The following is a 25,423-nucleotide window of genomic DNA, read 5'->3' as shown; positions in this document are numbered from 1 at the left end:
GAAAATGACTGATTTCCATCCTGTTCCTCTGGATCCAGCCTTCAGGAGCATCAGGAAACAGCCAGGATGCAAAAGTGAGGGAAGCAGAGCCAGGATAGATGGGGAACGATAACACAGGGCAGGCAGTGGCTCCTGGGATATGTCCCGCTCCCTCCTTTTCCTTCCACCCCTTCAGTGCCTGTTCCTTCCCCACCTCCAAACAAAGTTACAAAACTCATTTGAAAAGGAAAAAAAAAAAAGTTTATTTTATTTCCTCACAAGAAGCACATAAAATATCCAGGACATTTTTACAAACAAAAGTAAAAAAAAAAAAAAAAAAAAAAAAGTGCATGATGCATCCCTCCCGCAGACATACAGTACAAAAATCCTGCAGATTTCCATATAAAACTGGGATAAGAAATACCATGGAATAAAGGAACGTTGTTATGGAGTACAGCAATGCACAGGAACAGCTACACGTCACTCACCTCCCTCCTCAGGGACTGACCGGGCCTGTCCCCACCGCTCCGGCCGGGAACGGTCCCCGGGAGGCCGGAGCGACACCACCCGGCCCCGGAATGAGGCGCCGGTTTGTGCATTTCAGGATTTCTGGCAGGACGGGACAGGGTTCGGGTCTGCCGAGCAAAGCGTGGTCGGTGTTGGGATGTGACCCTGCACACCCCGCCCGCGTTCCGGCAGCGATGCATAGATAAATGGGATAAACGGGATAAACGGGGACACCGGGAGCAGCCATCGGCACCGCGGCTGTCACGGAGCCCTTCGGTTCTGCCATGCCCAGAGCAGAGGGAAGCGGCAGCAGGTGAGCAGCGCCGAGCTCGGCGGGGACAGGAGGGCAGGACAGGAGGAGGGACGGCCTCACTGCCACCGGAAACACCAAAAGCACCAAAAAACTCCCCAGAGAACAGCAAACAGCAGAGTCCAACAGCTCAGCAGATACACAGTGTTTGTAAACTATGAGTAAGGCACTCCATCGTAAGGACACGTACGACACGTGGGGAGGACGAGCACATCAACCTTTGTCATGCAACAAACCCGACGGGACGGGGGAGGTTTGGCTACAACCCCCCGGGAATGGCACAGCGGAGCTTCGGAGCAGCTCCCACCAAGCCGTGTCTGTATCCCGACGGCGCAGGGAGGGAGCCCCGAGCGAAGCCTGGGGCCGATCCAGCCAGAGCCAGGCGGGAGCAGCAGCAGGGGAAGGCGGAGGGTGCCGAGCTGAGCCCCGGAACGCGGCGGGTTGGACGCGGCAGAACTCGGCAGGCACTCGAGAAACAGCAAGGAAAGCAGATGTTCGCTTGTGTCAGTTCACGGAATTTTCGAAATTCATTCAAAACCGTCCCCGGCACCTCTTCCCTCAGCCAGGCAGTGATGGGAAGGAAGGGTCGGGCAGCACACCGAGAACAGTAACCTGTGGGTGGCCCTGCAGAGCCGAGGGTGACGGTGGAAGTGTCCCCGGCAGGGGACTCGGAGGTTTCCCAGGTGCTGCGGCACCCAACAGCGCCGGGGCCTCCTGTTTGCCCCTTCCCAAAGCCGAATCTGGGTGCAAAGGAGGATAAAGATGATCCAAACACAGGGAATGGATCCGGCCGTGGCTCGAGGAGTTTCATCCTGCCCTGAGCACGACCCACGGCTCCTTCCCTCCCGGAGCAGCTTTTGCTCCACACCAGCTCCCCTGGGTGGAACAAGTGCAAGTCAAACTCAGACTCTTTCGGGAGGGACAATTATTCACTGATTGCCTGTCCCTACAATTCCTCACACAAATGAAACATGCAGGATCTTATGCTTAAGGGGAAAAAGGGAACTCCAGGCATTTAGGGCAGGAAAACACACAGCTCCCTTCCTGACACTGGATTTTCAATCAATACAGTTCACAGCAGCAGCTGCAGCCTGGCTCTGCCCCACCTCAAAGAGGGGAATTGCAAGACAATCCTTTCTCCAGGATTTCCTTTAAAATCCTGGAGATTTTAAAAAGTGGGAATACTCACACTCACAGCCAGGGTGAGCCAATCCACCTGTTTGACCCCCCAAATCTACTTCAAAACATCACCCAAAGGCACAAGGCCTCAGATGGGACTGGGGGCACCGAGGTTTGGAGCACATCCCCTGCTCACTTCCCAAGCTCTTCCTTCTGGACTCAGCGAGGGCTCGCATGGAGCGGCTCTCGACAAGACTGGCTGCCAAAAATATTCACAGAAAACGTGCATTCCCTATGGAATGGGTGCACTGCTGTGATCCAAGCGCCAGCCCTGGCTGGACTGAGAGCACAGCCAGCCCCTGGCTGCCCACCTTTCCTCCAACACCCCTCTCCTCAGAGCGGGTCGGCATTTCTGTCCGGCTGCTCCCCGCAGCAGGACGCAGGTGGCTCTCACACACAGCCCCGTGAGGTCTGTGACAGGCCCAGCCCGGCTCCGGCTCCGGGGCCACCCAGGCTCCTGACACCCGCCATAAACAACAGCCAGGATTCCCCCAGCAGCTCCCCGGGCACAGGGACCATCCTACAAAACCAACAGCACAACCACAAAAGACACTCTTGTCACCTACTGGGGCTCCAGGAGAGCCACTCCTCCTCGGCCACCTCACGTCACCCACAGCCCAGTGACAGAGGGTCCCCAGAGCAGCCACGACACTGACACAGCTTCACATCACGAGGGTCCACAGGCAACCACTGGCCAGGCTCTGTCAGCACTGGGACAACACCGACCACGACGACAGCAAAACACCCCAAGAACACAACACCTGTGACAGCCACACAGCCAGGGTGACACTGGGTCACAGCATCCCCACGGACACAGCCCAGCACTCTGTCACCTCCCAGCCACGGCCTGGGGAAGCCTCTGTGTCCACACTCCTCCAGGCCTTTACAGCTCAGGGAATTCCTTCAAACAACAACAAGAATTCTGGGGAAAACCTTTTGGATAAAAGCCCCAAACAACAAACCAGGACGAAAAGCTAGCGAGAACAGAGGTAGTGTGCGTGTCACCATTTTAAGGATTTTCCACAAGTGCTCTGTTTAAATCGAGACTTGTGTTTGTTCTGTAAAAAAAAGTCATGAATAATTATTTTGAGTCTTCGAAACAGAATATTTCAGCATTTTAGATATAGATAGATAGAGATACAAATATCTATCCATAACCACACACAAATCCACGTTATTACACTTGGCAAACAGTACTAGGAAGAGCATCCTGCAGGACAACAGGCAAGTCACACACCAAGTCCTCCTCTAAACCATGCAACACATTTTATTTCCCTTGTGCCCTTCACCGTGACCCACTGTGGTTCTTTCCTCCTCTCCTGGAGCACAAGGAGGGGACAAGGAGGTGGCACCAGATGAGCTGCTGCAAGTCAGATGACAAAACAGCACCGGTGCAATGAATAAATGCTGCAAACCCCCAAAATTCAGCCCCCTCCTCTCTCGGCAAGGCATCAACTTTTGCCCATCCATAGCGTGCTCTTCAAGTTCCCAGGCAGAGGTTTCACTCCCGGTTTGGAGGTGCCATCCGTGCTCCTCAGCGGGGGCTCACAGAGCACGGAGCACTCGCTGGACACGGCCTCCTTGGAGTCCGTGATGGTGGACACGTCCACGTCACTCGACAAGTCCTCGGAGGACAGGTTCAGACATCCCAGCTTGGCGAGGGAGTTGGACCTTTTCAGGGGTGAGGACACAGTGAGGCCGGCCAGGCGCAGCCTGGTCTCGATCTCCTGCGTGCGCTGCTTCACCAGCCCGGGCTTGCCCCGCACGCTGTGGATGCTGTCGCTGCTGGAGCTCCGCGTCAGGTTGGAGCTGCGGGAGGAGGAGGGGGTGTAGCAGATGGTCTTCAGGAAGTCCTTGGTGAAGCTGCTCGTGTGCTCCAGGCGGCACCCGGCCGGCGTGGAGGTTTTCTGGGAGATCCCCTCCAGGACTCGCTTCACCCCCAGCTTCTCCACGTCGTTCTCGGCGTCCCCCGGCACCAGCGGGGCCGCTGCCAGGAGAGGCACGAGGCCGGGATGGGACATCAAGTCCTCGCTTTCCTCCACGATGCTGGAGTCGACCCTGCCCAGGGGGCTGTCCCGGAGCAGCGCCGAGGCCTCTGAGGGCAGGCTCTTGAGGCGCTCCAGCTCTTTGGTGTGCTTCCTGACCAATCCTGCTTTCTGCAGCTGCAGCAGAGACTCCTGGTGCTGCATCAAGTAACTGTTGGCACTCGGCTTTTCCAAGTCTTTGCTGAATAACAGGTACTTCAGGTCCTTGGTAGGTCTGGGGTCCTTTCTGGCCAGAGACTCTTCCCTCACCACCTCTGTGTGAAGAATGCTCCTGTCACAGTGGGAGTTTCTCCTGGGCAGCAGAGTTTTCTCGGGGGTTTTTGGCGCATCTTTCCCTCTCTCCAGAAGGCCGCAGTGCTGATCCAGTGACCTGCACGTGCCAACCTCCACAGTCCCGGCTCCAGGCGCCAGAGGGAGCGGAGCCTCGTTATGTTTAGTTCTGCCTGGCTCCTCGGGAGGTGCCCTGCTGGGCAGGTGCTCCATCAGGTGGGAGTGCAGGTGGGACAGGAGGGGGGGCTGGGTGCAGATGGTGCTGCTGCGCCGCGTGGTGCCGGCGCCGAGCCTCTCGCACTGCTCCCCGAAGGAGTCGGGGGCCAACCCCACTGAGGAGTACATGCAGTCAGTGCAGGACTGGTAGGAAGGCTTCACCTTGCTGAGGATCCCAAACACGGCATCGTGCTGCAGGAGAGAAAACAGGGACAGATCAACGAGCGTGGAACAGACACCAGCACAGCCCCAGAAGGTGTGGGACAGCCAAAGAGATCTGGAACAAAGCCCATTTCCACCTCAGGACCTGCAGCAGGAACTAAAGCCATGTGCTTTCCCAGCGGACAGTGTCTCCAAGGAATACCTACCGTGCCAAGCGAGGGTCATGCAAGCGAGCTGCCCACAGCACTTTACAGGGCACTCACTGGGCACTCTCTGGCATCTACATCCACAGCTTGGGCAAGCAAAGCCCTGGTCAGAAGCGCCTCGAAAGGGGAGAAGCTCATCATGGAATGAAAGGCTTTATCCAAGTCAAATGAAACTGGGCTATGAGGATGAGAAGAGCAGTTTCACTTGCAGCAGAGTCAGTCATGCCAATCACCTCCACCTCACCTCCATACGCACCTCAAAATCCTCTGGGCAACTCCTTTTGCTGTTGTTGTTATTCAAGTTCTCCCTATTGAGCCTGCTCTCCTCCTTGTGCATGGACAAGCGCCGCTTCCACTTTTCCATGGGATGTTCCTCCCTGACACCGTCCTCCCCTGGCTCCCCAAGGACCATCCTTCCCTTCCTGGGGCTGAAGTCCAGTTTCTTCTTTGCCTCTTTCTCACAGAAGCCGCCCAGCTCTGCCAGCGGCTCCGCTCTCTCCGGGGTTTTTCCCATCTCCAGCAGCCTCCCCTGGGATGGTGCAGATGGAGGCTGTCCCACCAGGGCATCCCGCTCCAGCTGCTCCATGTGGAAGAAGCCCTCCCTGTCCCCAGGAATCTTGTTCTCCAGCAGCGTGTCCGAGAGGCGGCGGAAGCAGTAATGGAAGCCCACGGAGCCGTCGGAGCCGGCACGGTTGTCCAGGTAGGCTGACTGGGAAGGCATGTCCAGGTCAGCCAGGCGGTTCTCCAGGTCGATGTCCAAGCTCTCCAGTAAGAAGTCTCCCGACCCCGTGGTGCCGTCGGTGTTCTGGGGCAGGTTGCTCTCTGCCTGCTGCTTCCACAGTTTATTGTGGCGCTGCTTGCTGGGGAGAGAAGGACACGAGTGACTGCCCTGCGGGATGCCCAGTGCCAGGAGCTTCCTTCTGTCTCTCTGGCTGGGCCCAGACCTGAGATCCCACTTGGACAAACCACCTTCAGCACTGGGATTTTTTCCTCCCACCTGCCCATTTCAGAGCAGTGCCCTGAGTGCAGCCGTGGTGGGATCAGACCTTGAGAGACCCCTCAGGGCACAGAAGCCCCCTCAGAGCACAACACCCCAAGCTGACCCCTCCGCATATCCCGTGGCACAGCTCCTGCTGAACCAGGGGACAGAATTCTCTCCTTTATCCTTAGAAGATAAATACTACTGCCCTTGGAGTGACAGAGTGCTGGGGTTGGCACAGAACCATGAACGCTTTGCCTCCGGAACGGCCCGAGCTCAGTTCTGCCTCATAAAACAAGAACAATGCTGTGCTGAGCAGCACTGGATGCTGAGAAATCCAAACGTGCTTCCCAAGCACGGAGAAACCCTCACTGAATTACACCAGAGCAGCTCTCCCAGCTAATTTCCGTGCAGGGTGCCTGGCACGGGGAAGGTTCAGGAAAAGCACGACCGACCCAGGATTCTGCCCGTGCCCTTCTAAAGGGACCCTTCAGGCTACGCCCCTCACACCTCTGAGGGCATGACACCGACAGAGCCCCAGGGAGATCCAGCAACCCTTTGTGACGTTATCCACAACCAGCTCCTTCCCTTCCCACCCACCCCGAGCCTTACCTGGCATCCAAAATGCCCTCGTACTCCAGCAGCTGCCGCATGAAGCCGGCGTTGGGCCGCGTGATGCTGCGCTTCTGCTTCACGTAATTGTAGGCCTTCTCCAGGGACCAGCCGAATTCCTTCATGGCATAGGCGATGACGGTGGATGCGGAGCGGCTCACGCCCATCTTGCAGTGCACCAGGCACTTGGAGCGGTTCTTCCTGCAGCAGCACAAACAGCAGGATAAATCCCATGTCATCGGTTATGGGTCTGTTACGGCTTCACCGGAGGAGGGACGGCGCTCCCTGCTCTGCCCACCCCACATCACGGCTCTGGAGGGGAGGAATGCTTGGGATTACGAGGGCCAGGAGAAGAATCCCTCTCCAGAAAAGCTGGGAGTTAGAGACGGGCAGCCTCATTCATTTCAGAGACCACCATGAAGCCTCCTGCCTCCATCTTTGGATAGGGAGTGTAGAGGCCAGGCAGGGTTTGACAGGCTCTGTCTGCAGAGACAGCTGGGGCAGGTCCAACACAGACACAGCTGGAGCAGCTCCAGAACTTCTCCAGAAGAGGAAATATCCTCATTTCCTTTCGGAAGCAAAACAAAGTAGTAATAAAACTGCTGGGCTAGGAACAGGTTAATGCCAGTCCAGGAAGGGACAGGGCACGAGGGAGCTCCAAAAACACGGAATGAAGATGCCAAGGCCCTGTAGGGTGTGTGGCTTCATGAGGGCCCAGGATGAGACACAGAGAGCTGGGCTGTGCCCACCCCTAGGGCCAGGGTCCCAGCACTCACTTGGCCTTGTTGATGAAGTGATAAGCCTCGTTCCAGTGTGCCAGCAGGTCCGTGGTCTCCTCGTCGTACACCCGGATGTTGTGATACGCAAACAGGCCTGGGAAGAAGTTGTCGATTTCCCGGGTGACGTTCAGGATGTAGTCAATGCTGTGGGCACCAGGAGAGACACCCTGAGCTGCCATGCGCACCAAACAGGCACTGAGGGACACTGAGAATCCATGGAATCCAACCCAACAGGAGCCGTAAGGTTTTACCTACAGCCCTAATCCTAAACCCCTGGTATAGCTGGAGACACAGGGCACACTGGAGGCTGTTCTGCCACCTCTCACTGCCAGCACATCCCAAGTGTCCAAACAGCCTGGGCGCAGGAGGGAGAAGTTTATTTTATCCCATTTATTGTCTCTGAGTCTGTGTAACCCAACCAAGAACTCCTTGCTGTGCCACATAGCTCTGGGGATGCAGAAAGAAGTGAATCATCTGGGAACATAACCCAGGAATCACCCTCTCCAGCTGCAGGTTTTAGCTGCAATCCCATCCCTTCCCCTTCTTTCTGACCAAAACCATGAGAGTCACATGTTAACTCTTGATTCCTGCCAAATATCACAGCAGGGATAACAATGTACCCGAGAATGAATATCCAGATTGATTTATCACCTCCTATCACTGAGAAAAATCAAGGACACAGGATATTTGTCTCAGAATTTGTCCAGCTTTGCCTTTGGACACTGCATATCCCAGTGCAAGACAAAATCATTAACACTCTGCTTGATTTCCTTGTCCCAAGATGTGCAGACATCTGCTCCCAAGGACTCCAAATGAAACATTTTCAGCTGTGCTGAAATTGTGAAGAATTTCAGTTCCTCACATCAAGGTTGGTGCAGGCCTTGAGTGAGCAGCAAATATTTATAGGCAGAATTCTCCCTGATCCAAAAAAGTGTGGCAGGGAATGGAGCCAAGCAGCACCATGGGGATGGAAGAGACACCTGGAGCTGCCTCTCCAGGCAGGTGAGGAGGAGTCTGCCCATCCACAGGCAGCTCTGCTCCTTCTGAATGGAGATTTTTCCTTAGTGCTGCCACCTTTGCTCCTCTGCAGCCTGCAGGAATCCACACCTGGCACAGCACTGGGAGCACTGGAAGATGGAGATCCTGATGGACCTCCTGAACGACAAGTTTTTGTTATTTTCACTCTGTGCCGGTGATAAAAGTGAGGTTGGAGAGATTACTCCACAGAGCTGCTGGTGGGAAGTTACCCCATGGCTGAGAATAGGCCCCAAATCATCCCCAGAGCCTAGAAATGTCCTCCCCAGAGTCCTGGGGGAACTGCAGGCACACAGTGGAGGGTTTGGAGCCTGGGAGGAGCAGTACTCACCCCGAGCCCTGCAGCTCCTCCAGGTTGGAAGCGTTCCACTCAGAGCCCTGCAACAGCCACAAACACACGTTTCCAAGGGGCCCCGAAACAGCCCCTTTCCCCAAGGTTCTGCAGTTCCCCCAGCCCCAGCCACCCTCCTGAGCTGACTGGAATGTTGGGAACAGCCTCTGAGACAGGAATGGGGCATTGATGTCCTGTCCTGGGCAGGCAGGGACCTGCTGAAGGAGGCACCAGGGCACAACTCAGCCACAGAGTTAGTTCTAGGCCAGGGTGTGACTGAGCTCATCCCAAATCACTGCCCTTGGCCACTCTGGATTTTTAAACAGAGGGAGAAATAGTTCAGGGAAACAAAATGAATACACCTGTGATCCCAGACATGCCACACGTGAGAAGTGAGGCAAATCCTAAAAGCTCTGGGGGTAGTTACACCTTGGATTCCCCCCAGATCTTCACAGGAGAAAGCTTTAAACTGTTAAAAGGCAGGTTCTGCCCTGAAACACGAGCACTTCCTCTGACTCTCTTCAGAACAACAACAAAAAGATCCAACAGACACGAACTGTTCATCTCTGGGAAGTCTTTGTTCCAGAGGCAGAGCCTGGTTTTGCCTGGAGTACCATCTAGTGGCAGAGGGCTGGACACAGCACAGCAGAGCTCTCCCGGAGCTCCCGACACTCACCAGGTACAAATGATCAAAAATCAGGGATGGTTTGTCCATCTGACCCAGGATCAGCAGCATTTCATTGTCTATAAATTCCTTGAATTCCTTCAAGTTGCAGTTCATGTGCTTCTCCAGCTCGTTTCGGATCTGCAGAGCAAACACAAAGGATGGCACTGGAATCTTGGTGTCCAACAGAAACATTTGTGGGCACTTCCCTGTACAACACTTTTTCATTAAAAACAGCAACAGGGACTCAGCCTTCTGGAGACCAGGAATTTCAGTATGTGGCATCTCTCCAATTATCCCAAAATGGTTTGTGTGGGAAGGGACCTTAAAGATCATCTCGTTCCACACCTTCCACCATCCCAGGTTGCTCCAAGCCCTGTCCAACCTGGCCTTGGATACTTCCAAGGATTCCAGCTTCTCTGGGAATTCCATCCCAGCCCCTCACTAGGAAGGATTCCTTCCCAATATCCCATCCATCCCTGCCCTCTGGCAGTTTAAGACCACTGTCCCTTGCCCTGGCATCCTGGTATCCTAAATCCCCAAACTGAGAAGCTGTAAAAGCTTCAGATAACATCTGAGGGGAAAAAAAAAAAAAAAGTATTTTGGGGTACTTGCTCCTTAAAAATAATAATTTGAGAGATAAAAAACAAGAGCACAAGAGCTTGTCTGCAGCAGGAGTGAGGAACACGTCCACAGACAGACACGTTCTCAGCTTCCTCCTACCACTTGCATGTTAACAACCTCCCTTAAAAACCAAAAACCCATCCTAAGAAGAACCATTCCCACTCTGATCACGTCTGCACTGTGGGTGGATGGATTACACCAGCCTGGGGGATGGATCCAAAGGAGCTCTAGCCTTGATTCGTGATTTTCCATCCACAAACTCAGGAGCAAAATACTGTCTGCAAGGTCCTTTGACATTTGTCCAGGAAAAAAAAAAGGAAATAAAACCTTAAAATTTAACTTGAAAGTCACACAGTTGTTACTGAGGCCCTGAAAGACAGTTCTGATGCTGGGATTATCCTGATTTCTCAGGAGGGAGATGCAGCAAAGCCAGAGCAGAGCCTTTACAGAATGGCTGAAATGCACATTCCAAAGCCAGGGACACCCAGGCATATGGTGCCTGCTCACCACTCTCTAGAGAGGGAGTCTGGCAGGAAGGATAAGCGTGAGATTTTTTTATATTTACCTCCTTGGAAGTCACATTTTCCAGGTCTTTGCTGGTCATGATGCTCCGGAGTTTGGCTTTAATGAGTCGCTCGGTTCGTTCCCTTTCCGTCGGCCTGGGGAGGAACAGGAATAGGAGAGGATGATTCCAGGCTGCACAGCACTGAGGAGTGAGGGGAAAGGCTGGTGTTAAAGGGAATTTTTATGAGAATAATGGGGCAAAAAAAAGCAGCTTGTTGGTGCTCATATGCTATATCACAAGCTAAAGTTTCAGGTCTGACCATTCCACACAAATTCTCTTTTGTTGCTTTTGCAATCCCAGAAATAAACCAGGCCAGGAAGAACACGGAGAAGGGGAGATTCCCTTCACGAGCCAAGCAAACTTTTCCAAATAAAATGCTGCACTGACTTGTCAACAAAGAGGGCTGGGGAGTCGGGGCGGGTGGACTCCAGGTCCTGCATCGCGTTCCACTCGTTGATGCAGCTCTGGTCCGAGCTGATGCAGCTCTCGTAGTAGGTGGCCCACACCAAGGCCACCCCCCCTGGGAAGTAGTTGTATCTTCTGGCAACTTCACAGGCTTTGTGGAGGATCTGTAAAGCAGACCTGCAGGGTTGGAGAAGAGATTTGGGCAGCTGTGAGCAGACAAAGCAGGAGCTGAGAGAATTTCACAGAGGAAAAGTGATTTTTTGCAGCATTAGTTGTTGCAGTTTGCTCTTTGAGAGCAAGAAATTTATGGTGTCAGAGCTCAAAGAGGCACAAACTGCACCTTGGGGGCTTCTCACAGCAGGGCTGAGGCAGGGGCTGGAATCTTCTCCTAATTAACAGGGAAGAAGGAGGCACAAGTCGCTCTGGGATCTGATCATTAACCAACTTGTACAGCCAAGGGAAGATAAAGAACAGGGACAATTTTCCAGCCACCTCCAGCAAGGAGCCTGATGCATATTTACCAGCATTCCTGGCCCCTGACAGGCTCCAGGGACAAGGCCCAGATTGGGTCATTTGTTTTTGCAAATCCTAACATTACTTTTTCCTTCCTTCCCTCCTCAATTTTTCCTTTCTTTAAGGCTCTACTCCGAAGTTGTTGCACTGAACAACACATCAACCACATCCAAGGCTGGCAACAGGAGGGGCCAAATTCAAAACTGACAGGAACAGGAGTTCTGTTTGCTTCTGTACCAAACCACCCCTAACACAACATCCTTCTCCACATCAGTATCTTTTCCCTAGGAGATGCTGCAGGGACAGGGATCTCCCCAGACTCCAAGAGGAGAGACAGCATTGCCCAGGCAGAGGGAGATGCAGTTCCATGTGGAGCAGCCTCTTCAGGGAGGAATTTGCTGGCTCAGCCACCTCTGCTTCAGGGCTTTGGAATTCCTGCACAGGGGAGGGGTGGCAGGAGCTGGAAGGTGAACGGGCACCTGGGGCTGCAGGAACCCCAGGAATGGGGCAGGATACAGGGAATGCTACAGGCTGGCAATGGGCCCTAAACCTCCTCTGTCAGCCAGTGAGAGAAACATGCAGAGAGAGGAAATTCTTGGTTTGCAGCTCTAGGAATTCAAGCTCATCTTTCATTTTTGCTCATCTCCCTGGTGCCAATTCCCCCATGCTGAAGGGCACAGAGCTGCTCTGAATGAAAATACCCACCGTGGAGAAGGCTAAAATGCAGCTGATTTTTTTTAATTGAAAAAAATTAAAGGAAGAAGAGTCTTTCCTTAAACCCAGCCCCTCACGTACCACATGGCTTGCACCGACACGGGTTTGAAGATGTGCATCCTCCCTGCAGTGCTCACGCTGAAGCCACTGATGGAGAGAGAAAAAATCCAGTCAAAAACTGCTTTTCTCTGCACCCCAACCTGCTCTCTGCAAACAGTTACTGCACTGGGACACTCATAGGCCAAAAGAATCAGGATGAGAATTTCTCTCACTGATTTTCCAACCTCCCAAGTAAGAATGGCAAGAGGCTGCCAGGAATGAGAGCTCCAGTCCTCAGTGGGGTTTCAGAACATTCCCCAGAACCATGGGAGCAGTGTGAGGGCAGCAAGACAAGAACTCACTGTTTGAATAAGAGGACTCTGCAGCCATGAATCCAAAATGGGCACTTCATTTGCAAGGTGATGGAGAATCTCTCCTAGAGCAGCCCCCAGGTAGGGAAGGACATTCACATTTATCCTTTTAATGTGGTTTCTTACCCATCCCCATCCAGATGGATTTTAGTATCACTCCACAGGCGAAGAACCATTCCTATAGTGCAGCTTTTACTGGAAGAGAGAGGGTGAGACAGGAAGTTAAATATAGGCCACGATGTGGTCATGCCAATAGCTTAAATTATTAATACTCTTTAATTTTTAAATTCCTCAAGCCTTGCTCTAGTAACCCCTCATAATATTTTAGGCCATCAAATAAACTGGAAGCTGGAGCCTGAAGGTCTGACAAGGTGATAACTCGTGGTGATTGCTCCCTGGGATCACTCTAACAGGTGGAACAGATGAAAATGGATTTCAGGGGTTTATCTGACCCAAAAGAACACTTTCAATTCAGACAGGCAATCTGGCAAGAAAACCCTGCTATAATGAAGGCCAAGAATGTCCAGCTGTAAATAATTAAACTACTGAGATATTCAGGTTTTAAAGGAAATTGGGATGCAGACAGCAACAGACATCCATCCTTCCCCTTGGCTCACATCAATAATCACCAGGAGCAAATTAATGCAAGGTTGTTTCAGAGTGGAGGCAACATGGCAAACTTCCCCTGCTGTGGCACACCAAGAGAATGCCACATGGGAATTTCAGAGCAGAACAGAGGCAGCATCAAAGCCAATGACAATAATCTGACGAGGAAGGCACGGCTGGGAGCTTCCTAACAGATCCCTTTGCTGTGCAAAGCTTTCCCTTCCCACTTTCCAGGGGAAACCACCACTAAGGTTTTCCAGAATTAAACAAAACTCACAGAGGCTGCACCACAAGGACAGGGCAGCTGGTTAAATCCTGGGAGAACACACACAAGAGCCTGGCAGCTCCAGCCTCTGACTCCAGCTCTGCCAAACCAGCCCCTTCTCCCTGAGCCAAGAACTTTTCTGCCTTGGTTTACTCACCAGAACTGGAACAATCTGACAGAGGCTGCGATAACAAAATATTTCACTTGCTTTTCCAAATACTGTGTGCTCTTATCAGTCAGACAAAAGGAACAGCTCGTTGCTGACACAGTTGTTTGTTGGTTTTGGAGCTACTTCTGCAGTATTGTTTTTTGACGTTATTTGGCAACAAAGCTACTCCCCAAAAGCAGCTCCATTGCATCATTCCATCAACACACTGGAGTCTGGGGGAGAGAATGAGTTCCAGTTCTGTAAATGTGTCTGCAAGAGCATTTTGCAAGGAGCAGGCAGCGAACTCTCACTGGTGAGGTGGATGCCACAGCTTTTGATTCCACAGAGACTGAAAACTTTCTCGAATACAAATGTCAGAGAACTCAGCCCCGCATCCTTTCTCTCGCTGGAATCTGCAGATGCAGGTAACCCAACTGCTCGGGGACAGTTTGGTGCTACCAGAGAGCCCATCCTGCCTGCTTGCCAGCTCAGACCTACCTCTCCTTGCTGGAGAAGTCCACTCCCAGCAGGATGTTCTCCTCGGTGTCCTGCCGCCCGTTGCTGTACACCACCACCATGTAGCGCACGCGGTCGGTCCACACGCTCTCCAAACGCACGGCCTGCAAACCACCTCTGCCTCATTAGTGCTGCACAAGGCTGTCAGAGTTCTGCTGATGCCTCAAAGCTTCATTTAGTGCAGTATGGAAGATACAGCAAGGCTTGTTGCTGTTTCGGTGAGGGGGGGATTAGCTGAGATTACCTGCTTTGGTTTGGGGAAATGCTACAAAATGTAACCCAAAGGTTTGTTCTGAAGTTTCAAGCAGGAAGTGTAAAAAACGTTGGTCCTGCACTGAACTGAAAACAGGCAGGCTCAGAGGATTCTCACACCCCCAAACCTTCACTGAAGTAACTCAGTCCTGCAAGAGGCACAACTGGCATCGACTTCTCTGCAGAGAAGTGACTTTTACAGCAGATTTTTATCTGCAGATTTCTTCTAAAGCAAGCCCAGCCGATGCAATTTCAAGGCTGGCTTAAAAGTGTCCAGGAGAATCAGTAAGGTCCCGTCTCTCCTCCTGTATTAGTGTTTGACAGCTGGATGGAAAATGAAATCTAACAAAACAACACATTTCAGGCAGAGCAGTTCCCTGACCCAACTCACACCTGGACACAAGGACCAGGGCAAAAGGAGTGGTGAGGAAAATGGGGTAGGGCTGGGAACCAACAGAGAGTTAAGGCAGCTCTGAAATCTAGGATTTGCTAACGCTTTTCCTGCTCCTCTCCAAGTCGGTTGCAAACACTTCCAACAGAAACTAAGAGCAGGAAAATGCACCTGTCCTTACCAGTTTGATCCTGTCCTCGCAGCGCAGGAGGTTGATCATCACCTGGAGGTGCTGGGGCAAGTCACCTGCACAAAAAGCAGGGCAATCATCAGAAAGGGGATCTTGCTGCACTAGGAATCAAGAGTCTTGACCTTTAAATAAATTGGATGTTTCTATGTAAAAAAAACCCCACCTAATTAAGGGAGGTCAATTAACTTTGCTGTCCCAGAGAGCACTAAGTGCAACGAGATTCTTGGATGGGCATTCCCTGGATGGGTGAGAACCCAACCTTACAGTATTTGGAAGTCAACAAATCAACTGAAACCACCTGTGCCTGGCACAAGTGAGGATTCTCTCCCTGTCACAGCACCCTAGAGAAGACAGAAAGGTTTGGCCATGAGAACAGGTGAGGAGGAAGAAGAAAAGGAGGAGGAAAAACTCTGATTAAAAAAACAGGAACAAAGGAGGAAAGAACAACTTTGAGCTGTGAATCACCCCCAGCACGGTGGGATCAGGCCCCCCCAGCCCTACAGAGGGTGTGACTGGGCAGGAGTGACCTCCAGAGGGAAGGGCTGGTTTGGGTGATGGAGCCCTTCTGTCTCCAAGTTCTGTTCATGCACTAAGTCCCTTCAGCTCCAGGCCTGTGGGTACATTTCTGTTTGGGGAAAGCAGACTAAAGGAACAAGGAATCTACAGGAAAACAAACCAAGTTCCCATCTAATAACTGAGTAATGCACTCATAACTTTCCATGTGAGATAAAATTCCTTCCGTAGGCTGTTTGCTGGGTATATGGAATTGCTGACAGTTAAAGAAACCCAAAGCCAAGCTTGGCATTCCAACACCCCCTTTGTGCTGGAGTGTTTGCTAAGCAGCACCACACAGTACCACACTGTGCCTTTCCCACAGGCTCCTGCTCTCAAAATGCCCCAAAATCCCGGTTCCTCTCACCCAGTACCCACCTATTCCCAAACTGCCAAAGGCAGGGGGCATAAACATTGGGAAAGCAGAATCAACTTCCCTGGGGGCCCTTATCTGCATCCAAATCTGTATGTACACTCACCACACCACTCCCTGCCATTTCTTCCCACCAGCTGGCAACTGGAAGGGACTGGGGCAAGCAGGGCAGTCTGTGCTTAAATCATGATAAACTCCAACAGATTGTGGTGAGCTGATAAGAAAGGGGGTTTTCCTGAAACCAGGATATGAGGAGCTAACAAATGTACATCTATCCAGATATCCAAATGCTGATGAAACATCCCTTACTCTGACCAGCAACATCCGAACAAAACCAGTGACAGGAAGTTTCAAAGCAAAAAGTCCCAAGATGACTGGAGGTTGGGAGAGCCCCCGGAGAAAAGTCCAGGACACCCACAAGTGCCCAAGGGGTGCTGAGTTCTGTGACTCAGCCCTGCCACTTTTCCTCCCCACAGGCCAAAGGGGAGGCAAAGATTAACTCACTGAAGCACAAGTGACATTTCCTCCTCTGTGGCTGGGGAAAACAGGGAGACATTCCACACAGCCCTTCTGGCTGCACAGGCTTCCCTGCCTAAAAACAGCCATGCAAAATGCCATGATCTTCACTGAGAATAAGTTTCTACACCAGTCACAGTTCCAAGAGAATGATAAAAATTGAAACCAAAACGCAATGATCCCAAGACAAAACTCAGTAATTTGAATGTGGGCTGAAACTCTGTGTTTGTTCAGCAGGTTGTACAAGGCTCACCAGGAAAACCTGGGGAGTCACCCACCTGTGCCATCAGCCTGTCCTTTTGGATGGGAGAGGAAAAGGATCTCCAGAGGGGATTGAATCCATTACCTGCATGTTTGTGGGGATGCTGGAGGCTTCGCTGGCCCTGGGAGCTGTTTCCTTGCTGTAAGAAAAGGGCTGCACCTTTCACCATGAAAAAGCTCTCGCTGAGGCTGGAAAAAAAAAACCACACAGGAGTCAGCTGCAAGGAAAGAGCAGCAAAATGTGCTCATCTGGGAAAGGAAGGGCTTTCCTCACTAGAATAGTAGGATTTTGCCACAGTCACTTGCACAGCATGACTCTGGGATTATTCATGGATTATTCATCTGTCATTTTCCACCACTATTTTATTACTTGGCCCCTGCAGGAGATACTTGCCTGAGCTGTCATGGGCTAGAAATGACTTTATCAGTTGATTATGGAATTCTGCAACTTAAAAGAAGCACAGGGTTGGACTTTTTACAGGCTGAGACGTGCAATGGACTGGAGAACAGGTTCTGAGTCCATCGCTTCCTGCTGATTGCAGTTCTTGACATTTCTTTGGAATGCAAAAACAAGAACCTGCAACTGTGTAGATTGAAAGAGGAAGGGAGATGGAAACCTGCACATCCCAAGGGAAAAGACACAACTCTGGACCCTCAGGAGAAAACAACCAGCACAAGGACAGAGGTTTGGCTCTGCTGTGGCTGGATCACCACCCAGGGATACAGAGTCTAGGCAAACACCGTGACATTCTCAGAGGGAAATGACACCCAGAGCTGGAACAGAAGGGAGGAGAAGGCAGAACAGCACTGGCACAGCTGGATTTCCCCACTCCCGGACACACACGAGAATCTCAGAAATTGCTCAGAAGCAGCTCTGGCCTGAAGCAGTGAAGCTGCATTTCCCACGTGGCTGGAAATCTCTGTCTCCTGAGGTACCTTTCAGCTGCACAGGAATTGCTTGGGATGTGTTTCCTCCATTCCCCAAACAGCACAAGAGCCATTTGTTGTCCCAAAGCCCAATTTTCCGCTGCCCCACGCTCGCAGCCATAGATCTCCATTAATTACTGTCTGCATCTACTAAACAGAAATGCTCCATTATGAGACTGAGCTACACAGGAGTTACTTATGCTCCAGCAAATGATCCCACTGGAGTTACTACTCCCAGCACTCATCTGTTCCATATTTTATCCATGGTCTTTGCCTTGGAGCAGGAGTGAGTGTTAATGCTCCCAATGCTCTGTTCCACCTCAGCATTTTTGTGAGGACAGACATGAATTTCGTGTCATTTCAGATTTTCTAATCTCTAAAGAACACAGCCCAAGTTCCCAGGCAAAGCTTCCTCCTCTTTCAGCTGAATTTCAAGAAGTCCCCAGAAAAATCTGGATCAGGTTTAAATTCGAGATTTCAGTTGCTTTTAAAAAGTCAACTAAATTTTTTTGCCTGAATTCCAGGCTCCACAAGATCAATAAAACACAGCAGGAGAAGCGCACTCTAATTCCAACAATTCTCCACTTCCATTCCCACAGGATTCCAGCACTACCCCCCTCACCTCACTGGCTGTGTCTGAGCAGGATCCAAGCTCAGCCTGGCTCGGGATAACGGCACCCACGGCTGCAAACGGGAATGTGGCTCCTTCCAGGAGCCAGCCAGGAAGAGCCTTGTTTCCTTCTCCCCCCAGACCTCACAGGAAAGCGTTAAAAAAGGCCAGAAGTGACACAAAGGCAGCGACCCCCACACAATGTATGGGATATTCAGCACTCACAAGAGGCAGGGAATGCTTAGATTGTGTACAAGGAGATAATTCACAGCATTCCCATCCTGAGAATATGGGGGGAAAATGTCTTTGGGAAGCAAAAAAAACCAACCAAACAAAACCAAACAAACAAAAAACCAACTCCTGAAATAGAATATTTTACTTCAGTTTTTCAGCCCAAAGGATCTTTGATTTCAAAGCACTGACTAGGATTTCTACAGCAGAAAAAAACTTGGAAAAACCAGAGCTCCTTCCCAAAGTTATCAGGATCTGCTCTGACGATACATCCTGACAGATGTTCTCCTCTCCTGCAGTCAGGAAATCTGTGACAATAAAGCAGAATATTCCCAGTTGCAGGCAAAAGGGAAAGCTGTGCTGCTGGAGCAGCAAGTGGTCCAGGAAAAGGACAACTCACACAGCAAAATTTTTGTTCCCGTGTATCCACGTGCGTGGAAATGAACCGGAAAGCAAAGCCAGGAGCCTGCTGAGAGCAAGGTTTCCATTTCCACTGAAATGCCCGTTCCTACCGTGCACAAACCCTCCCGCACCCCCAGCATTCCCCATCTCCACACCAGCTCCAGTTTCCATGTGCCCAGCACGGTGCCGGACACAGGGAACACACCCAAACGCCTCTTTGCTCATAGCTTACACCACATTGTAACAACAACATTACCCAACCCCAGCCCTTATCTCCGCTCTGGGAGCTCTCTGCGCTCTGCCACTTCCCACAACTGCTCTGGACACAGCCGAGTGAGAATAGCAAGGCACAAACTCCCTTTTAAATCCTGCAATTCCTGTAAACAACTAAAACTCGGAACCTTTTTTTTTTTCTTTTTTTTTCTTTTTCAAATCTCTAATGAACACCCAAATCCTGGCATCAAAGAACGTCCCCAACCTCTGCCCCTCGGCAGGGGTGACAGATGCCCCAAAGCACAACCCCGTGGCTCATACATACTAATTCGAGCTGCTTTTCTTTGCACAGCGGCAGCATCGTGGTGGCCCCAGCGTCAGACAGAAGTCAGGGAATTCGAAAAGATTCATAACCAGCTGGAAAACTCACATCCTTTTTGCTTCTAAACCCATTAAAAAAAACACCAGAAGGCAAAGAAAAGGTCAAGCGTATTTTCTGCGCGGAGCAGAGGAATCGCGGCTGCTGATGCTCCCCGGGAACTGGATGGCTTTTAGGGAACACTGTGTCTTCCACTGATATCCTGGCTTGAAAAAGCACTTGTCCCACCACATCCTGATGAAAGAGGGCCATTCAAGAGGGGAAACAACCAGCTGAGGCTCGGCTAATCGCTTCCCTCCTCCAGACTTGTTTGTTTGTTTGCTTCCCCCCTCGTGCTCCGAAGGCTCCTATCGGCACCCACACAGCCCCTGGCTGCGGGAAGTCCATATTCCCTGGGAGGGCCGGGACTAGAGAAAAAGCATCCCATGGACTGATGCCTGTTCATTCCTTTACAGTTAAAGCAATGCTTGAATATAGATACAGGAAATTAAAATGGCCCTTCCCTCACTGTACAGCTCCCCTGTTGGATTTTCAGAGCCATTCCCCAGTCCTTGAGCTCCTGCTGGACAAGGAGTCTCTCAGGTGCTCGGTGTTTGTGTGTTAGGGGCTGGCTGGCACTGAATTCCCTGAGGATTTGTTCCTTACAAACCCCAAATCTTTCTGCAGGCACACACCATAAGGCCACGCTGGTCCCACCAGCCTTACCATGGGGAGAAGGAGCTCTCTGTGCAGTTCCCAGGCAGTTTTCACCCAGTTTGACTGGCACACGCCACAGAAACCACCCAATCCCTGCATGCCCTTCCAGGAATCCTGACCAGCACAACCTCTCTACAAGGAGTCTCTTCAGGCTCTCGAATAAACACAGAGCCCACGGGTTTTGTCACAGCCCCAGGACCCTGATGGTCCAACACAGCTGCAGGCCAGTTCTCCTCCCACTCCCTGACCTCAGCTTACCAAACACAGGAAATGATCACCCTAAGAGATGGAAAAACCAACACTTCCAGCACCTGGGAAATGCCAGGAGTGTCAGGTACGGGCAGTGACAGTCCCTCCTGCCCCCAGAGGCTGGCAAGGAGAGGGTGCTCATGGCCACAGCCCTGCTGAGAGCTGGCTCCAGAAGCTGTTGCTCCATCCGTTGGCTCCGTGCTGCTCAACTTGAAAAGGAAATATTTCTTCCCCTTTGGGAAAGCTCCAGAGGAGCGTGGCTGCAACACACATCAACCCCATTTCGAGTCGCTGAAGAACACAATAGGCAGAGCCTCCTCTTTGGTACAAACTGCCACCCCCCGGGGCCAGGAATGCCAGTAAGCAATCCCTTAAAAACACTGGATCTGGGGGAAAGAGACAGAGCTGCTCATGCTCCTGGACAGCAAGATGCCAGTCCCACAACAGTTTTCCCCAGGCAGTTTGCTTTGCCATGGTGGCTCCAGCTGTGGGGTGTCCCAGAAGGAATCCTTGCATGCCGTGGGTGCTTGAGTTTCATGTTCTAATGGGGAATCTCACGTAAGCCATAACCATCTTGCAGGACACAAGAAAACACTCTATTAATACATCTCATAGTGACAGAACTCATCTCAAAATAAAGATCCACAGACTCAGGAGAGAGAAAACCACTTTTCCTGGGAAGACCCAGGCAAGCCTGAGGTGAGCAGCCTCCTGCCGCCTCCTGCAACCAGGCGTGTGTTTAAAGGAGAAAAAAACCCAAACCCCCACAAGAAAAGGAGTATTCACTTCTCTCAAAATTGCCCATGATTTTACAAAGGCAAGCATGGCAATGCCTCCCAGTTCCTTGGGTTTCATGGCATCTTCTACTCAAAACATTTCCAAACTGATAAGGTGAGGGAAAAACAGGGCTCCCAAGTGCCACAGAATGGAACATACTTTCCTGTTCTATGGCCCTGTTGATAAGGAGGAAGAGAACTGATTTTTTTCCCCATTTTTCTTCCCCATTTTGCTGCTTGGTCTGGAACAAGCTCGACCACCTCAAGGCAACTGAGAAAGAACACAAACCAGCCCTAGAGAGGGGCTGAGTCAGCCCTGCTGGATGCTCCCACAGCCCAGCCAGACCCTCAGTGTTCCACAGGGTGGATTTTAGGCAGGACGCTGCTGCAGTGAGCAGAGGGGACTCCCACTGTCCTACAGCCACACCACAACAGCAACACAACCCAAGCTGGGAAGGGGCACATCAAACAGAAAGGAAGATACACAGAGCGAAACAGGAAGAGTTGAGAGCAGCTGTGTGGCTCCTGCTCCCCCAAAAAGCCGAAGGTTAAGGCAGAGGCACTGCTTCCTTTGGCCTGATAGAGTCACATCTGATAACACTTCCTGACCACGAGAGGGGTCTTGGAAGGGGCCTGAGCAACACAAAACAGCACCAGGGAAAAAGAGACTTCAAAGGTGCTCCTTCCCATGGCACTGCACAGCCCCAGGGACTCCAGCAGCAGCAGCAAGTCCCTTCTCCTGCTCTTAATGAAGTGTGTCCAAGTGGCCTTGGCTCTGTGTCACACAAAGATTAAAGGGACAAACACAGGTGGGAATCCAACCGCAGCCATCCCAGCTCAGCCCCACATGGAGCAGGGCTGCCATCAGAGCTGTGTGCTCCCCAGGGAACAGCACCTGGAAAAGCCCAGTTCCAACACATGCAATGACGGTTCAGAACAAAGTGCTAGTCCACTTGTGTAGGATTTGGGATATGCCCACAAACTGACCTGTGGTCAGGACTGTGGGAGCCCAAAACACCTGGCAAGGTCAGAGAGATCTGCTCAGGACCACTTGGATTGAGAAGTTTTACTACCAGAAAGGCAAGGCAAGAAAGCTCTTTCCATACCCAGGACTTCCACACCCAAAGTGGAATCATTCCAAGACCTCCTGAGCTGAAGACAAGTCACCCCAGAAGAAAGGAAAACGTGGGCTGCAGGTTCACAAGGAGAGTATCTCCCCTTCCTTGGACACAGCCAGGCAGCAGCTCCAGCTGTGGGAGGGGTTTGTAAAACCTCCCTGCAGGAGCAAACATCTTTCCCATCTATTTTGAAGTGAGATGTTGGGGAGACAGAAAAACTCAACAGGATTTGCTGTTCTCAGCAAAGCAGGGACCAAGGGGAGTGTGAGTGTGCATTGTTGGGCTCGGAGGCGTGGGGATCGTGGGCCACATCCCAGCAGGAATGCTGAGAGGGCTGCAGACACTGCAGGCCATTCAACACAAATGCTCCTCTGGCACAAAAGGCAAAAAGAGAAAAATGAAATCAATCATGAAGCCCACAAAAGCCAATTTCCCAACAGGAATAGACTGCTGATGATGTCCCTCCAGCCGCTCCAGGGATGCACTGGGCTGGAGCAGGGATCAGCACGGATCTGCATGGAGCAGAACCGGCTCAGCTCTGAGTATCCCACCCTGGGGGCAATCCCAGGACCCAGGCTGTGCCTGCAGACAACCCAGGAGCAGCTGGGAAAAACCCTCCAAGAGAAAGGGCAGGAAGAGGGAAACAAACAAACCAGCAGGATCATTCCCCATTCCAGCAGACTTGCGCAAAGTTAATTGACAGGACTGCTCCCAAACAGCCAGGAATGAGAAAATTCTAGGAATCCCTAGTACTTGGATGGTGAAAAGCCAAATAAAATAAGAGATTGTTTCACAAGGAAAAAGAAATCCTTTCTGCTCATCCCATTAGTCGCAGAGTTCAAAAAGGCACGAGGTTGATCCTGGCATCACCCAGCTACGCCACGGGCTTGGAACTCGGGCTGAATCGCGAGGAGCATTTCTGAGATTCCCACTGAAACACGATGTCATATTGGTGACAGTCGCTGTCTCAGGAGGCCAGGCCAGAGCCTCTCCAAACCTCAGCCTGCATGAGCTGCTAGGAAAAGGAGTATTAACCCTACAGAGCCCCCAGCACTGGTGTCCTGGCGCAATGCCCTGGACTGTCCTCAGCCCGCTGCGCCAACCCCAGGGCCACCCCACCTGCTGTGGGCGCTGGGCAGAGCTGCTCCACACAGCAGCTCACGCTCACCTGGACTCATGGACCTGGGGGACAAGGCTTGGGAAAACAGCAGCTGGCACAGGGGAAGAGCAGAGGCACACACAGAGATCCCAGCATCAGCAACAACATGGATGTCCCTGAAGGAAGCTGGCTATCACCAAAAGACTGTTTTCCTACAAGTCACTGTTCTGGATGTTGCTGTGTTCCTACCATTGCTGCCATCCCCCTCACCACAGGTAAGGGGGGAGCCAGGCCACAAGCCCTGGAGTTGTCCCAGAGCAGTGTCCAAGCTGAAGGAGAGGTGGGATGATGCCCACCATGGAGGGCACAGCAGAGGCAGAGCCTTGGCTGATCCTGCTCTGTCCTCCTCCCCAGCCCAGCTGTCAGCACACGGGCCCATCCTCCTGCATTCCTCCTGTCAGCCCATTGTTTTAATCCTCAGAACTATTTTATTAAGTCACCCCACTTCACCCACTCAGCAGTGTCTCCCAGGGAAACAAGTGGAAACTCTCCAACGGCGCCACAGGAAAAGAAAAGGAAGGTGAATAACAGCTTGAAGGATTAAGGGAGCAGCTTCCAAGCGGTGCGAGCGAAGGTCAGCCAGGACACAGACAATGGCATCGGAAGCACGGCTGGGAATCTTGGTGGCACAGCAACCCCAAAACCAGCTGAGCTGCTGGGTTTCAGAATGGCTCCAAAAAAGGCAGTGGAGACCAGGCAATACTTGACACATTGGTAACGTGGAAAAACAAAATAAAATAAATCCAGGCGGATCACGCGGGGTAAGAGCAGAGCGAGAAAAGTTCTGGCTCAGCCCTGACACCTTGAGTGCTGAACTAGACTGCAGCCTGCCTTCCCAACGCCCTGAGGGTACACAGCCAACATTCCCAAGATCAGGAGATGGTGTTGCAGAGGGAAGCAGACAGCTGGAGTTCAGGATGGTTTGCAGGGCTGGGAGGGAGATGCCAAGCCATGGGCAGCAGTCTCCACTGGGACGTGAGTGTTGGACACGGTTGGATGGGACCATTTGGATGGCAGACAGAACAAACAAGGAACCTGGCAGCTTTCTGGGAAATCTGAATGGGACATTTTGTCCCACTCCCTGTATTTCTGGCTGACTTGGTCCCTGATATGAAGGTTTCCTTCACCAGCAGTTGTTGCAGCAAGGATTTCTTCAAGAAACTAAAATTTTCAGAGAGGGAAGACAAGCCCTGCAGAGGAGAGTCCAGATCCCAGATAAACCTAAACAACTGATGGATGTGGTGTGTACCCTAATCTGTTTGAATCTGGGCTTATTTTGGCTTATTTTTGTGCAGTGGTGAAGTGATTCTGCACCAAGGATTTAAATGCTGCAAAGGGATGTGTAAACGTCTGGGAAAAACTCAGTGCTCTCAGGAAATAATCTCAACACTCTTCATTAGAAGTAACACCAGGCCTAGGAAGGTGTTCCATCCATTCCCCATTCCAAAAACATCTTAGGAGCACTTGCCAGGCAGAGCACAGCTCTGATTTGTATGAGAAATCCCTGACTCACAGATCTTGGCAAACAATTATCAAAGATTACGATATTTAAAATCAAGAGGCATTTGAAACCAAAATATTGTTCTGACCCAGCACTAACACCTAAATAAACAGTGACCACACTGGCCTTTTACAGGAACAAGTGCTCCGTGCACAGCCAGCACCTCTGATAATAGGGCCTCGTGGTTTGGGTTCTGCCAAACTGCTGAGGTTTCATGGAAGAAAAAAAAAAAACCCAAAAATTTAGATGCAATTCCAAAAGAGTCTGATCATCACCTCTTCAAATTGGCAGCTCTCCTGCTGTTGCTCTACCTACATCCAAGTAAACTCCTCATATTGCTCAACTTCAAGTCAGCAACGGTTTCCTGGAAAGGCCAGATCTTAAATAAGTGTCAAATAAATGAACGTTTCCTCAGCCCTGTGGCCTTGAAACATCCACACACAGCCCACCTCAAAATGTAAAGGCCTAATTACACCTTCCTGAGCTTCCAGGGCCACACCTCCAGGCTGAGAGCTCCCGAGGGCCGGGGGCTGGGCCGGAGCCTCCCCATTGTACAGAGCACGCTAAGGCAGGATGCTGCCCCAGCC

General features: G+C 51.6%; 1 protein-coding gene across 2 annotated transcripts in view; it reads right to left on the bottom strand.

Annotated features, from left to right (window-relative positions):
• Positions 1-221: 221 nt before the first annotated feature.
• The window catches only part of SSH1 (slingshot protein phosphatase 1), a 33,773-nt gene continuing 8,571 nt past the window's right edge, over positions 222-25,423 (bottom strand). The window contains exons 1-14 of one of the 2 annotated variants that reach the window (XM_066199539.1): positions 19,284-20,189; positions 16,661-16,764; positions 14,865-14,929; positions 14,023-14,144; positions 12,632-12,700; positions 12,177-12,242; positions 10,851-11,045; positions 10,464-10,557; positions 9,287-9,415; positions 8,611-8,657; positions 7,242-7,388; positions 6,466-6,666; positions 5,131-5,734; positions 222-4,698 (exon numbers count right to left, since the gene is read on the bottom strand). In XM_066199539.1, the coding sequence (XP_066055636.1) occupies positions 3,427-4,698; positions 5,131-5,734; positions 6,466-6,666; positions 7,242-7,388; positions 8,611-8,657; positions 9,287-9,415; positions 10,464-10,557; positions 10,851-11,045; positions 12,177-12,242; positions 12,632-12,700; positions 14,023-14,144; positions 14,865-14,929; positions 16,661-16,764; positions 19,284-19,369 (3,201 nt within the window). In that variant the 5' untranslated portion in view covers positions 19,370-20,189 and the 3' untranslated portion in view covers positions 222-3,426. Of the gene's footprint in view, positions 4,699-5,130; positions 5,735-6,465; positions 6,667-7,241; positions 7,389-8,610; positions 8,658-9,286; positions 9,416-10,463; positions 10,558-10,850; positions 11,046-12,176; positions 12,243-12,631; positions 12,701-14,022; positions 14,145-14,864; positions 14,930-16,660; positions 16,765-19,283; positions 20,190-25,423 lie in introns of those variants that run through there. The other variant, XM_066199538.1, reaches the window with a different exon arrangement.

Source organism: Chamaea fasciata, unplaced genomic scaffold (genome assembly GCF_029207755.1).
Source record: "Chamaea fasciata isolate MVZ Bird 193981 ecotype frontalis unplaced genomic scaffold, bChaFas1.0.hap1 SCAF_18, whole genome shotgun sequence".
NCBI lineage: Eukaryota > Metazoa > Chordata > Aves > Passeriformes > Sylviidae > Chamaea > Chamaea fasciata.
This window is presented reverse-complemented; position numbering and strand designations above follow the sequence as displayed.